The following is a 13696-nucleotide window of genomic DNA, read 5'->3' on the forward strand; positions in this document are numbered from 1 at the left end:
CTCTTCTTCGTTCCAAGTCGTTGCTTTCTTTTTCCTTTTTCCTTTTGGTTGCCTTCTTCGGGATGATTGTGGTGTTTCTTGGACAAGTACATCGTCGTTGTCGAGGTTCACGGTTTGGGATTGAGATAATGGGACTTGAGACGATTGAGTTTGGAATTGTGGAGAAGCTTGTTGTAGGAAACCTTGGGATTGGGGAATGAATTATGGTCGTTGTTGTTGGAAGATTTGTGGGTTGTAGAGAATGTTAGTGAATAAAGGTTGTTGGATTGGAGAATTCAACAATTGCATATAAGCTTGATAATCATTAGGAGTGTTTAGAGTGGGTGGAGTATTTTGGTTGGGATCCATTTTTTTTTGAAGAAAAGTGAAAGAAAGTAGAAGTGCTTTTTTTGATTTGGAAGTGTAAGGGGCTGTTTGTTTTTTGTGTGAAAATCTGCGCAACCACTTTTGTATGCGCCATGCAGACAACGCGCAGACATATGCCCTCGCAGATTGTTTGTTTTTTGAAAGTGCGCAGATCAGAAAATGTCTGCACGAGGTCTTCCTGTCGCAGGCATGGACCACTGTCTTCAAAGGTCTTCAGACCTCATTTTAACCTAAACCAAAAAAAATAAAAAAAACATGGGCCACCGTGCAGTTTCTTTTTTTTTCTTTTTTTTTTTGTTAAAAATGTATTTTTAATGTTTATGACATGAAATTAAGTTTAAAAATTCAATTTATTTTAACAGCCCGCAGACGTTAAAAACAAACAATCTTCTTATTGCAAACTACAGACATTTGGTCCACCTCTTTTGCCGCAGAGACTTGCAGATTTGGTCCGCAGACTGCAGACATTTTGACTTCAAAAAAACAAACAGCACCTAAATGTGAAAGTGTTGGTAAAAGTGTATTATATATAGAGAGAGGTAAAAGATGTTATTTAAATTTAAAATTAATTTTTTTTTGTTTAAGATGCAAACGGTCAAATAAAGATATGTTTTATATATATATATATATATATATATATATATATATATATATATATATATATATATATATATATATATATATATATATATATATACTCTCTCTCCTTCTGATTGGATGTCTTCGTCCGTGATCCCCACTACGCCACAAGGCACCTACGTGTGCCTGGGGCGGTGTTCACGCGTAGGTAACCTTGCCATGTAACCCCACGCGTAGCCACCGTATATCGATACTGTTTAGCCTAATAATAATGACTTATACACGAATTTAATCGTGCAAATAGGAGGACCCAATTAAATCCCATGTCGGCAAGTTAAACAACATATTAGGCTATTACACCTGAATATAGTATAAGTCATTGATAATATAATATGTAAATGTCTTTCAATTTCATAAAGTCAATTCAAACCATAAAATTAATGCACACATCATAGCCAAAATAAAATCATAACTAGAATGTCATCTAGTACTAAGCATTAAACCGAAATATGAAAACAAGATAATTCCCTGCAGTGTCGCTTCTTGCTAAAGTTAGGGGGTGTTTGGATTAGATTTTTAGCTTATTGCTTATAGCTTATTTGTGGTGGGAATAAGCAATAAGCAATAAGCATGGGGATGAATGCTTATTAAAATTAGCTTATTTAGCCTAATAAGCTGGATTTTATCCAAACACTTAAATTAGCTTATTGTGGGATTTTATCCAAACACTTAAGCTACATTCAATGGCTCAACAATCCAATCCACAAGAGCGTACAAGCTTAAGGATATGCATAAACAGTTCACAAGACTGCATTTGAGATAAATCACACAGCTAACAGTTACCACACCGTTTTACTTTTAGTAAAGAATCTGAACATTACATTTGCTTGAATATGTAATGTGATGCGAGTTATATTCAAAAAGTCTTTTATCTTTTTCTTTCTGATTCCACAAGATCTTCGATAAATCTACTAATAACACAGAAAGTTGTTGACAGATTTCCCATTTCAGTTTGTTTCCAATATATATATATATATATATATATATATATATATATATATATATATATATATATATATATATATATATATATATATATATATATATATATATATATATATATATATATATATATATATATATATATATATATATATATATATATATATATATATATCTGAATGCTTCAAGCAATCAATCATTCATAATACTAGCTACTACATACTACCTACATGGGTACTGTAAAAGGGCCTTCTGATCCAAAATACAACAATGGATAAATGCCCTTTCAATACACCAACATGGATAAAAAAAAATCAGAAAATTTAGAGTAAAACATTTATAAGAAAAGAACATATGGAAAATTTGGTATTTTACCAATTATTCTTCATCATAATCTTCATCTTCCTCATCCAACCTTGAGTTGATTTGTCCAAGATTTCCAGTGTCAATCACCATCCTGTCCATTTCCGAAAGCGATGTCCCAAGATAATCTTCGTTTTTAACTTCAGCCGCCTCTGAGCCACCATCACCACCACCAGGAACTGACTCTGGCGGCGGCGGCGGTGGTGGTGGTGCTCCTCCGTCTAACCCATCGGATGCTTTCTCCATGTTCTCATCAACCCCAGTATTCAAATCAAAGTCCCGACCACCATCACTGATCGCGGTGGTGGCAGCAGCGGCAGCAGTGGCGGCGGTGGTGGTGGTTGGTGGAATCAATGGCGTGCAGGATTCGAGTTCAATATCTGTTTGGGGAGCCTCTCTATCTGCTGAGCTTCTCCCCCGGCCCCTGCCCCTTCCTCTACCCCGCCCTCTCCCCCTACCATTGCTGCCTGTTTGCCTTGCTTCATTCTAAAACAATGAGTAAAACATTTCAAATTAAGTATTAAATAAATAGATAGAAAAAGGGTATATACAATTACAAATTATGGAAAAAAAAAGAGGGTTTTAGTTTTACCATCCTGTTTCTTTTCAACTCTTCATCACTTTCATTTGTTTCATCAGCAGCAATCTTCCTGTGAAAAGAAAAATCAATGTTTAATTATTTATCAGTTTAGTAATTAGTATTTCCATTGACAATTTGGCATTGAATAAATAATCTGAAAATGGATTTATGAAAGTAGCTTACTTCCTCTTTACCATGGTACGATCATCACCAGAACCAACAGCACCACCAGCAGCAGCATCAGAATGGCCATAGTCAGGGACCTTGCTCACAACTTCCCTCAGAAAATCAAATACATTGTAGCTTTGTACACAGTGCTTTCTGAACTCAACAAAAACAACATTTCCATGTGTTTTAAGTTTAACAAGCTAACAAGAAGATCAATGAATTTTCAGAAATGGTTTGGTTGGAAGGACTTACAAATGCAGTGAGTTAACAGTTTTTGCACCTCTGCGTAGAGTTATATCATATGTTCTGTCACAAAGATCTTGCAGAAACAATTCCAAAGCTTTTGCTGAATAATATTACAAAAGAATAACAAGTAAGAACCATTCAAAAGCTTTTGCTAGTAAAAGGTTATACTAGAAACTTACAAACTAAAACTGGAACAGCCATGGCGATTTTTCCAACGTCTTCATCAGCTTGCATTATCTTTTTGATCCGAGCCTGCAGCATATAATACAATCACTCCAAAATATCAGATTACATCCTGCAAATACTTAAAGAAACCAATTGATTTTCTGATGTTAATTTACACCAACAACAATATTCCTTTTGCGCTAGGTCATTTTCTTTTCTTGCGAAGGCTGTGAATCCATATCAATTTTGAAGTTAAAAACATGTCAAAAACAACAATTATGATTATGACATCAGTAATCCCAAAGCGAAGTAAAGATCTTCCATAGGAATAAGCTACGATTATAGCATCTTCAATACCACACATACTACAAATACCAGACACCTAAAGCGCATGCTTATTATGTGAAATGGCATAAAACCTTGAAAGAGGAACACTTACAGCAGGGAAACGCGTATCGAGCTTCTTCTTCATGGCGTTAATACACCAATAAACACAATTTGAAGAATTAATTTAAGAGGAAATTCAACAAAAGGCGCGTGGGAGCAGATCTGATCTCGAAGAATCACAGTGGCGGAGAAGTCTCTGCGTTGCAGATCTGGTTCGTAGTTTGGATCAAATTCGAGTTACGACCAGTAATTTCACAGATCCGTAAAGGCTCGAGTTTGGAGAACATCAGAAAAAGGTTGACAAAAGATATGAAAGAAAAGAAAGAAAAGGATGATAATGTTTTTAATTATTATTAATTTTTAATTTTATTTTAGAATATTCTAAAAATAACTTTGGAACTTTTTATGTTATAATTTTCTTTCATGATAAAAAATCGATTACAAGTTACCAACAAAATAATTTATTTTTAAGTGCCTAATAAGTCAATTGATTACGGTTATCATTTACCAACAAATTAATCTATTTTCAAATCTCTTCTTTGTTCTAATAAAAGAATAATTTTAGTTTTTTTTAATGTGTTATCTTATGGGATAATGACTTAATATGTGCCTAATAAGTCAATTGACATCCCTATTTGTCGGCATGCCGCCTTAACCCAATCGCTCTTCTCGAGCATCTGTGCCTATGGCTTACAGCTGGCCCGCACTACAACATATAGCAGACTCACCTCAACCTATCCCACCACCATATGGCTATTTACGTAAGATGTTGTGAGAAAAACCTAAAGAAATTATTTATAAGTACCGAATGAATACAAAAACAAAAATGACTTATTTTAAAAATATATATATATTAAGGATTAAATGTCTACAAAGTGAAAAATATATTACCCTATTAAGTCATTTTTACCGGCTAAATGTGTACAGTTTAACAAGTTTAAGGGATAAATGTGGACGAAAAAAAAGTCAATGACTAAATTTGTACAAATCAAAAAATATATTACCCTTTTAAGCCTAGGTTATTCTATTAAAACTAATTATTGTATTATTGTATGCATAAATGTGGGTCAATCATTTTACTTATTTTAAGAAAGTGATTAATACATATTATTGAATTAAATATAATTGATAAATACCATCAAATTTAACTAGAAGGGTATTTTAGTCAATTAATATAGATTTAATAAAGGAAATTTGCATATTTTAAGGGATCATAGATTCTATTAATTTTAAAAATCCGATTTTATGAATTATAAGGTTTTTAATTTGGACATTCTGACAGAATATGTTTGAGTATGTTCAAAAATAAAAATATTTTAGAACTATAAAATAATAAATAATCTTGATCATGACTTTAAAAATTTATTGTAGAATAACAAATTCTCGAACAAGCAATTGAAGAATTAAAACAAGCAATTGAAGAATTAAGTCCACATTGTCGGTTACCTTATTCTTCTTATCTTAATCAAAACAAATGGCAATGTTAATTTAGATTTATATGCAAGAGGAACAAGCAAATGAACAAGCTGAAACAAAAAAATTACTTGCTAAATAAACCAATTTCAAAGTTGTGCGCAGTGCAAACAAAGAAATTTAAAAAAATCAACAAAGATACGTAAAAGCCTCTAATCAAAAACGATTTCTTTTCAATTGAATTGAAAATAATTTATAATAGTTATTAAAATTGAGTAACCGACCTTGAAAAGAAAATGGAGATGGAAAACTTTTTGGATATTATAGGCATCAGTGGTGGAGATGGCGTGATTATAGGAGAAGCATCGGTGGTGGAGATGTGTATTATCCTTAAATGCAAACATAGGTACAAAAACCATCTTCAAGGATCTGATGTGTGTAGTAGAGAATTCCGATGCCAGAGAACTAAACAAGAAATTGACACAAGGTTGGATTTAATCGAAGAACCCTAATTTAGACGTAAGAAATACAAACCTCCAGTGCCTGATTCAACTGATTGAAAATCATAAGAGAGCAATCAGAGCACTTCATAAAACACTCAACAAAACCAACACAGCAGTTATGAGAAGGATCACAAATTGGAAGCACAATATAAGCCAACAATTCGCACTCCATAGCTGAGCGAACCAGTGGACACCCTTGGTGAGCTTTCAGATCAAGAACTATCTCCGACAATTGGTTCAGGAACGCACTGGCTGGTGCACCAGTAATGATCATTGGGTCATCTTCTACATCATGCTTATCGACATCAATATTACACCGATACTTGAGAGAAGATAACCTACTGAGACTCTCGATCTCAGCGCTAAACACGATAACAAGTACCCCCCTTGCGATCGATCGAAATGTTCCGCTCTATGAAGAACACAATGAAGGGCAAACCCACAAAGGGTCGCTGGTGTCGATTTGTTCAATTTAGGGTTTTCAGAATAGGGTTTTTAGATAAAGAGGTGAACGAGATTTAAATTGGAGAGATACCATGATTCTAGGGATTATTTTTGGAAGTTATTAATCAAATGACTAAATTACCCTTATATATTTATTTAATTATTTAATTTTTTATTTAATTTTGATTGGCCCACATGTATGCATACGATAACACAATACTTAGTTTAAACAAATGAACCTAGCTCTACCCTTTTAAGTCATAAGGACTAAATGTGTACAAATCAATTAATGCATATTTTATTCTTTTTTTTTTTATCATGTGTCACTCTATTATGACTCCTAATTAATAATTACACTTGTCAACTTATTGATTATTCATTTTAGAGTAAATTACTAAAATCGTCCCTGTGGTTTGGTCAAAATTGCACGTTTGGTCCCTAACTTTTTTTTTGCACTCGGATCGTCCCTGTGGTTTGATTTTGTTGCGTTTTTCGTCCCTATGGTTTGGTAAAAGTTGCATGTTTGGTCCCTAACTTTATGTATGTAAGGGACGAAAAATGCAACAAAATCAAACCACAGGGACGAAAAATGCAACAAAATCAAACCACAGGGACGATCCGAGTGCAAAAAAAAGTTAGGGACCAAACGTGCAATTTTGACCAAACCATAGGGACGATTTTAGTACTTTACTCTTCATTTTAAATTTTAAATTTTAAATTTCTCACTCTATCTACATTAAATTAATAGCATTAAAATAAAATTAATACAAATTATGAAGTGATATAATTTCACATATTTATTTAAATCAATGATTATAATTTTATACAACTAAAAAATCTTTTAATTAATAATTTATTTAAAATAATTGATTAATAACTTAAAATTTTTACTATAAAATTTTAATTAATATTGTAATCGTGGTTCCTACGGATTACAAACTAGTATCTAATAAGTTTTTTTTTTTTTTTTGTTAGGATCTTATTACAGATATATCTCTTAAAATGTAAATTGACTTGATATAGAGTTTTTTCCATATTAAATTTATTGTGTTTGCATGTTAATTTAATTTCTTACTACTTACTAAATATTTATAATAGAAAGATTGACAATATGACCATTATATTTTTATTTGTAAAATAGGCAAATATTAAGGTTGCGGCTTGTCAAGGAAGATCCTATCAAAATGAATGTTCTCAAATTTTCATGTAAGGGGTCACTGCCATTTATAAATTCATGTTGATTAAGACATCAATTGTGAAATCAACTTTAGCTTTTTTAACGGTAATCATATATATGTAGATGCAAACCACGACAATTACAAAAAAAAACATCTTAAGCATAAAATAAACAAGATCATCAGACACGATATCACAAAGGAACTAACCTACATGGCTTACTCTTGTGCCAAATTCGATAATTGGATGAGTTCTGATGCTTTATGAGGTTTCATTTGATTTACAATCGTTTCAAGTTGAATGCACAAAGTTTTAAGATTCGAAAATGGTTTATGCATTGCATGGTTTTAGTTTAGCAAAATGGTGAATCTATTAGGGTTTATAAGACTAGTGACTTGAATACAGAATAAAGACTAAAAAGATGATATTTGGTTCAGATATGATCTTAAGATCCTAATATCTCAGTACACATCTTGTTTCCTAGATGGTTATTTTGTAAATGTGTTTATCCTAACTATTTTCGTAGAATTTAAATTCATAGTGTCATAAACTTCTTAAGTGATTACAAATAGTCCGTGTTCAAGATATTTTTGGTATTGAAGTGATCGACATGTCAATTTTTGCTCAATGTGATGTTTAAGTAGTTAAGTGGCACTTTAGTCATCAATAAAGTGAAAATCATATTTTTTTTCACAAACAACATTTTAATCTTCTACTCTATCGATACCAAACTTTTATAAATTTACATGCATTAATTGAAATGGTGAAATGATTAATTATTTTACGATGTTGTTGTGAAATGTTCAGTGGCATGGACCATGGACAACACATGAAGCGGATTTATAAGTTATCCTTATTTTTAGGTAAAATGTATGTTCAATCGATACATTTAAGAGTTAAAATTAAGTGGGAATTGATCCGTACACAATAAAATTTCTCCATACACAACAATTTGTGCTCTAAAATGTTGTAATGTACAACTCTATTAAACACAAATTGTTGAGTACGAATCACTTCCCAAATTAAATGTTTAATATTTTTTGTTTATTTTCATGATTAACACAAAAGATTCAGTTTCTTCAAGTGGATTGACCACACATTTTCCAACTTAATTGGATAAAAATATGGTTCATGAAATAGTCTAAATTGGAGAGAAAAAATAATTTCTAAAACCAGTTGGAACAAAGGATTGCGATGGTGTTGTTAGTAAGAGTTGTATTAATATTGATTTTAGTACTTCTAATAACCACTTTTGGAAATTGTTTTTGTTATTAAAGGTGCATATATTTCCTTACCATATATCTATTATTATGTTTTGTTAATGTTCCTCTAATGTACTTTCCTATTATGGTATTGAACTTGTTCAATGGTAATATAAATTTTGATCATAACATTAATTTTGGTAATGATAATGTACTTGTAATGTTCACCAACGACAACAATAATGTACTTTCTTGTATTGTATGGTAGTATACTTGTAATAGCGTGTAACATACTTTCCTTAACATGCACTTGGTATGGTAATGTACTTGTAACATTTATTTACTTTCCATACTTGCGGTATATTCCATATAGTCATACATACATTGCACATTTTGCATACATACATATATACCCTAGATTTTATACATACACTTCATTCCATTTTGTATATATATTTAAAAAAAAAAAAAAAAGGAATGATCATGTTGTTTGTCGGCATTTTGATGCAAATAGAAAGTCATTAGCAACCTATTTAAACTAAACAAAATAAATGGAAAGTAGACATCAAAATGTTTCAATAGATAGCATAAAAAGCATTAAATTTTGGAGAAGATCATATACAAAAAAGAGTTGACAAGATCATATACATTATTTACAAGAATACGATAATCACAACCTCTAGTTTTTTTTTATTACTTTTACCAAGGATTGGTGTCGTTGTATAGAGAGCATGCAATGGATGAAGTTAGGACGTATGATTAACTTCTACACAACTTCTTCCTCTAGTTTTTTTTTTTTTTTTTTTTTTTTTTTTTTTTTTTTTTTTGTCAAGGAATAGGGTAATTGCTTCATCATGCTACATTTTTGCTTCTCCAGCCAACTTTCTTGCAACTAAAATCCCAAAATATACAAAATAAACAATGTACTTTCATTCTTCTTTCTCGTTCCATAAACCATATACCATTACCAAAAACCAAGGATAAAAGATAAGGTTTTCTTGGAAGTTTTCTGGTGATCAAACTCAAGAAGCATAAAACAGCAGGAGAAATGTCAACCTTGAATCCCAAATGATTTATCTGTTTGTGAAACTCAACTGTGAAGGTGTATTTATTCAAAATCCTTTCTGTTATTGATGGTGTGGAATTTACCTACTCTAAGTGTGTTACGTGTGTAGTTGTCTGGTTGTTGTTTCAAAGACCAAAGCTTTTCCTAATAATACTCATCCAACATTTCCTTATCCTTCCATTTAAAATATTTGCCTCTTTAATTTTCTGTAGACGCAAAAACAGGAATGTAGTTTTCCTTATGACTCATTTAGGGCTTCATAAACAACACTCTACAAATGTTGAACTTCATCTATGTCACCTATTTAAAAGGAGAAATGTTAATTTAATGACCTATTGAGCAAAAAAATAACATTGATGACCAAATCGGGACAAAACACATAGTTTGTTGTGCTACAATGTTATTTTCCCAACATATCCAAGGTAATCACATAACTGCATCCAAGATAAATCACACAGCTAACAGTTACCAGAACATGTCATGGTTTCATCATGGGACAGAAGCTCACTTGCATTGCATGTAAAACATACATATCCAAGACGACACCATTTTAGTAAATAATCTGAAAATTAAATTTGTTTAAATATGTAATGTGATGTGAGTTATATTCGACACCTTGGATAAATCTACTAATAACACATAAGGTTGTTGACAGATTTCCCATTTCAGTTTTTATATATATATATATATATATATATATATATATATATATATATATATATATATATATATATATATATATATATATATATATATATATATATATATATATATATCTGAATGCTTCAAGCAATCAATCATTCATAATACTACCTACTACCTACTACCTACATGGGTACTGTAAGGGCCTTCAGATTCAAAATACAACAACACATAAATGCCCTTCCAATACACCACCAAAGATTAAAAAAAAAAAGAGAGAGAGAGAGAGAGAATTAAGGGTAAACATTTATATAAAAAAACATATGTAAGATTTGGTATTCTACCAGTTATTCTTCATCATAGTCTTCATCTTCCTCATCCAACCTTGAGTTAATTTGTCCCAAATTTCCAGTGTCAATCACCATCCTGTCCATTTCCGAAAGCGACCCCCCAAGATATTCTTCGTTTTTTACTTCAGCCGCCTCTGAACCACCATCTCCACCACCACCAGGAACGGACTCCGGCAGCGGTGGAGGTGGTGGTGCTCCTCCGGCTAACCCATCGGATGCTTTCTCCATATTCTCATCAACCCCGGCATTCAAATCAAAGTCCCGACCACCATCACTGATCGCGGTGGTGGCAGCAGCGGCGGCAGTGGCGGCGGTGGTGGTGGTTGATGGAATCAATGGCGTGCAGGATTCGAGTTCAATATCTGTTTGGGGAGCCTCTCTATCTGCTGAGCTTCTGCCCCGGCCCCTGCCCCTTCCTCTGCCCCGCCCTCTCCCCCTACCATTGCTGCCCGTTTGCCCTGCTTCATTCTAAAATAAAATGACAAAAATGTTTCAATTTAAGTAAATAGATACAAAAAAGAGATATACAAATTATGGAAGAAAAAAAAGAAGAGGGTTTTAGTGTTACCATCCTGTTTCTTTTCAACTCTTCATCACTTTCATTTGTTTCACCAGCAGCAGCTTTCCTATCACAAGAAAAACAAAACAAAAACGAATTTTACATTTTTCAGTTTTCATTGGCATTGAGTAAATAATCTGAAAATGGATTTATGAAAGTAGCTTACTTCCTCTTTACCATGGTACGATCATCACCAGAACCAACAGCACCACCAGCAGCAGCATCAGAATGGCCATAGTCAGGGACCTTGCTCACAACTTCCCTCAGAAAATCAAATACATTGTAGCTTTGTACACAGTGCTTTCTGAACTCAACAAAAACAACATTTCCATGTGTTTTAAGTTTAACAAGCTAACAAAAAGATCAATGAATTTTCAGAAATGGTTTGGTTGGAAGGACTTACAAATGCAGTGAGTTAACAGTTTTTGCACCTCTGCGTAGAGTTATATCATATGTTCTATCACAAAGATCTTGCAGAAACAATTCCAAAGCTTTTGCTGAATAATATTAGAAAAGAATAACAAGTAAGAACAATGGCGAAGCTAATAAAAGGTTATACTAGAAACTTACAAACTAAAACTGGAACAGCCATGGCGATTTTTCCAACATCTTCATCCGCTTGCATTATCTTTTTGATCCGAGCCTGCAGCATATAATACAATCACTCTAAAATATCAGATTACATCCTGCAAAATACTTAAAGAATCCAATTGATTTTCTGATGTTAATTTACACCAACAACAATATTCCCTTTGTACTAGGTCTTTTATTTTCTTAAGAAGGCTGTGAATCCATATCAACTTGGAAGTTAAAAGCATGTCAAAAGCAACAGTTATGATTAGGATATCAGTAAAATCCCAAATCGAAGTGACGATCTTCCATAGGAATAAGCTACGATTATAGCATCTTCAATACCACACATACTACAAATACGGGACACCTAAACCGTATGATTATCATGTGTAATGGCATAAAACCTGGAAAGAGGAAAACTTACAGCAGGGAAACGCGTATCGAGCTTCTTCTTCATGGCGTTGATACACCAACAAACACAATTTGAAGAATTAACTCAAGAGAGAAATCAACAAAAGAGCGCGCCAGACGAGATCTGATCTCTAAGAATCACAGTGGCGGAGAACTATCGGCGTTGCAGATCTGGTTCGTAGTTTGGATCAGATTCGAGTTACGATATCCAGAAATTTCACAGATCCGTAAAGGCTCGACTTTGGAGAACATCAGAAAAAGGTACAAGAAAAGGATGATAATGTTTTTAGGGGTGTTTGGTGTTTGGGATTTCATTTTACTTTTACGCAAAATGAATAAAAAAAAAATAACTTTTTTAAAAATATTTTGATTAGTTTTATGGTAGATAAATGAAGAAAATTACAAAAATAGTCAAATTTTTTAATTATTATTATTATTTTTTTTTTTTGTAGAAAATAGCTAAAAGAACTCAACATCACAAAAATAATAATCAAAATTATAGATGGATTAAACTCTCCATTTAGAGAAATTAAATTGCTTCCTACTTTTTATGCCTACAAATGTTCCTACCCAATAAGATTATGACAAGTGTCATCATTCCATATTTTTTTAACTAACTCATTAAGGCTATATTAGGAATGTATTAAATTAAATTAAATTAAATAATGATTTGTCATAATCTTATTGGGTAGGAACATTTGTAGGCATAAAAGGTAGGAGGTAATTTAATTTCTCTTTTTGTAATGTTTGGTTTTTGGCTATTTTCTACAAAATAATTAAGGAAATTGGTTATTTTTGTAATTTTCTCTAAAAACAAGTATTTTAATAAGTGTTTAAATAAGTTTTTATGGTGAGAAAAATCAAATGTCAATAAATTATTTTTCTAAAATCGTTTATCTTAAGTTTTATTCGTATTAAGCAATATTTATTTTGGGAAATTGAGTAATCTAACACGTATAAACGATTATTTTAACAAAACTAACCAATATATTTTTTGGTAAAATGATCACACGCTCCAGAACATAGCATTTCAGAGTTGTGGTCTCTATTTCAGAGTTCCTATTCCAGATTATAACATCAGTCTTTTTCGTCTGCTATATATATATATATATATATATATATATATATATATATATATATATATTTGTGTGTGTGTGTGCACACATAGAACCCTACCTTTAACCAAATAATTTGTAATTATCTCTTATAAAACTGTTTCAAAACGAGTTTCTCAGAGAGTTAGCACAAAAAAAGCTTTAACAACCTGCATGTTTAACTTCACAACCTTAGGTGAACTAACCCGCATACTTACACTCAAACGGATTTGATGGATCGTTTCGAATCTTATTTTGTGGCTATTGGATGGGTGGTATATTTGTTTTTTGTACTTTCTGTTGTTTCTTTAAAACTGATAATGTTTTTACATCTAATTAATTCGTTTTTGTTCCCAAAAAAATACAGGTTCATGCATTCATAGGTTGCTTCTTCTCTATGATCTTCA

General features: G+C 32.1%; 2 protein-coding genes across 2 annotated transcripts; both read right to left on the reverse strand.

Annotated features, from left to right (window-relative positions):
* Positions 1–2119: 2119 nt before the first annotated feature.
* LOC111914760 (uncharacterized) lies at positions 2120–4169 on the reverse strand. Its single transcript, XM_023910478.3, has 6 exons — positions 3909–4169; positions 3484–3556; positions 3311–3404; positions 3074–3211; positions 2903–2960; positions 2120–2796 (listed from the first exon to the last, which is right to left on the reverse strand). Exons 1-6 carry the CDS (start codon positions 3939–3941, stop codon positions 2326–2328), a joined length of 867 nt encoding a protein of 288 aa, XP_023766246.2. The 5' UTR covers positions 3942–4169; the 3' UTR covers positions 2120–2325.
* A 6421-nt stretch (positions 4170–10590) lies between these two features.
* LOC111914761 (uncharacterized) lies at positions 10591–12492 on the reverse strand. The gene is made up of 6 exons (XM_023910479.3): positions 12209–12492; positions 11782–11854; positions 11615–11708; positions 11378–11515; positions 11221–11278; positions 10591–11120 (listed from the first exon to the last, which is right to left on the reverse strand). Exons 1-6 carry the CDS (start codon positions 12239–12241, stop codon positions 10650–10652), a joined length of 867 nt encoding a protein of 288 aa, XP_023766247.2. The 5' UTR covers positions 12242–12492; the 3' UTR covers positions 10591–10649.
* Positions 12493–13696: the final 1204 nt, after the last annotated feature.

This window comes from Lactuca sativa, chromosome 4 (genome assembly GCF_002870075.4).
Source record: "Lactuca sativa cultivar Salinas chromosome 4, Lsat_Salinas_v11, whole genome shotgun sequence".
NCBI lineage: Eukaryota > Viridiplantae > Streptophyta > Magnoliopsida > Asterales > Asteraceae > Lactuca > Lactuca sativa.

Bases quoted from the DNA above. Each gene is read 5' to 3' on its own strand.
- LOC111914760 (XM_023910478.3), bottom strand. From the start codon at position 3,941: ATGAAGAAGAAGCTCGATACGCGTTTCCCTGCT. The intron at 3,557-3,908 runs GTAAGTGTTCCT...TATATGCTGCAG, and splicing joins TCGATACGCGTTTCCCTGCT to GCTCGGATCAAAAAGATAAT. The intron at 2,961-3,073 runs GTAAGCTACTTT...TTCTTTTCACAG, and splicing joins CGTACCATGGTAAAGAGGAA to GAAGATTGCTGCTGATGAAA.
- LOC111914761 (XM_023910479.3), bottom strand. From the start codon at position 12,241: ATGAAGAAGAAGCTCGATACGCGTTTCCCTGCT. The intron at 11,516-11,614 runs GTAAGTCCTTCC...TGTTGAGTTCAG, and splicing joins ACTGTTAACTCACTGCATTT to AAAGCACTGTGTACAAAGCT. The intron at 11,121-11,220 runs GTAACACTAAAA...ATTTTATTTTAG, and splicing joins AGTTGAAAAGAAACAGGATG to AATGAAGCAGGGCAAACGGG.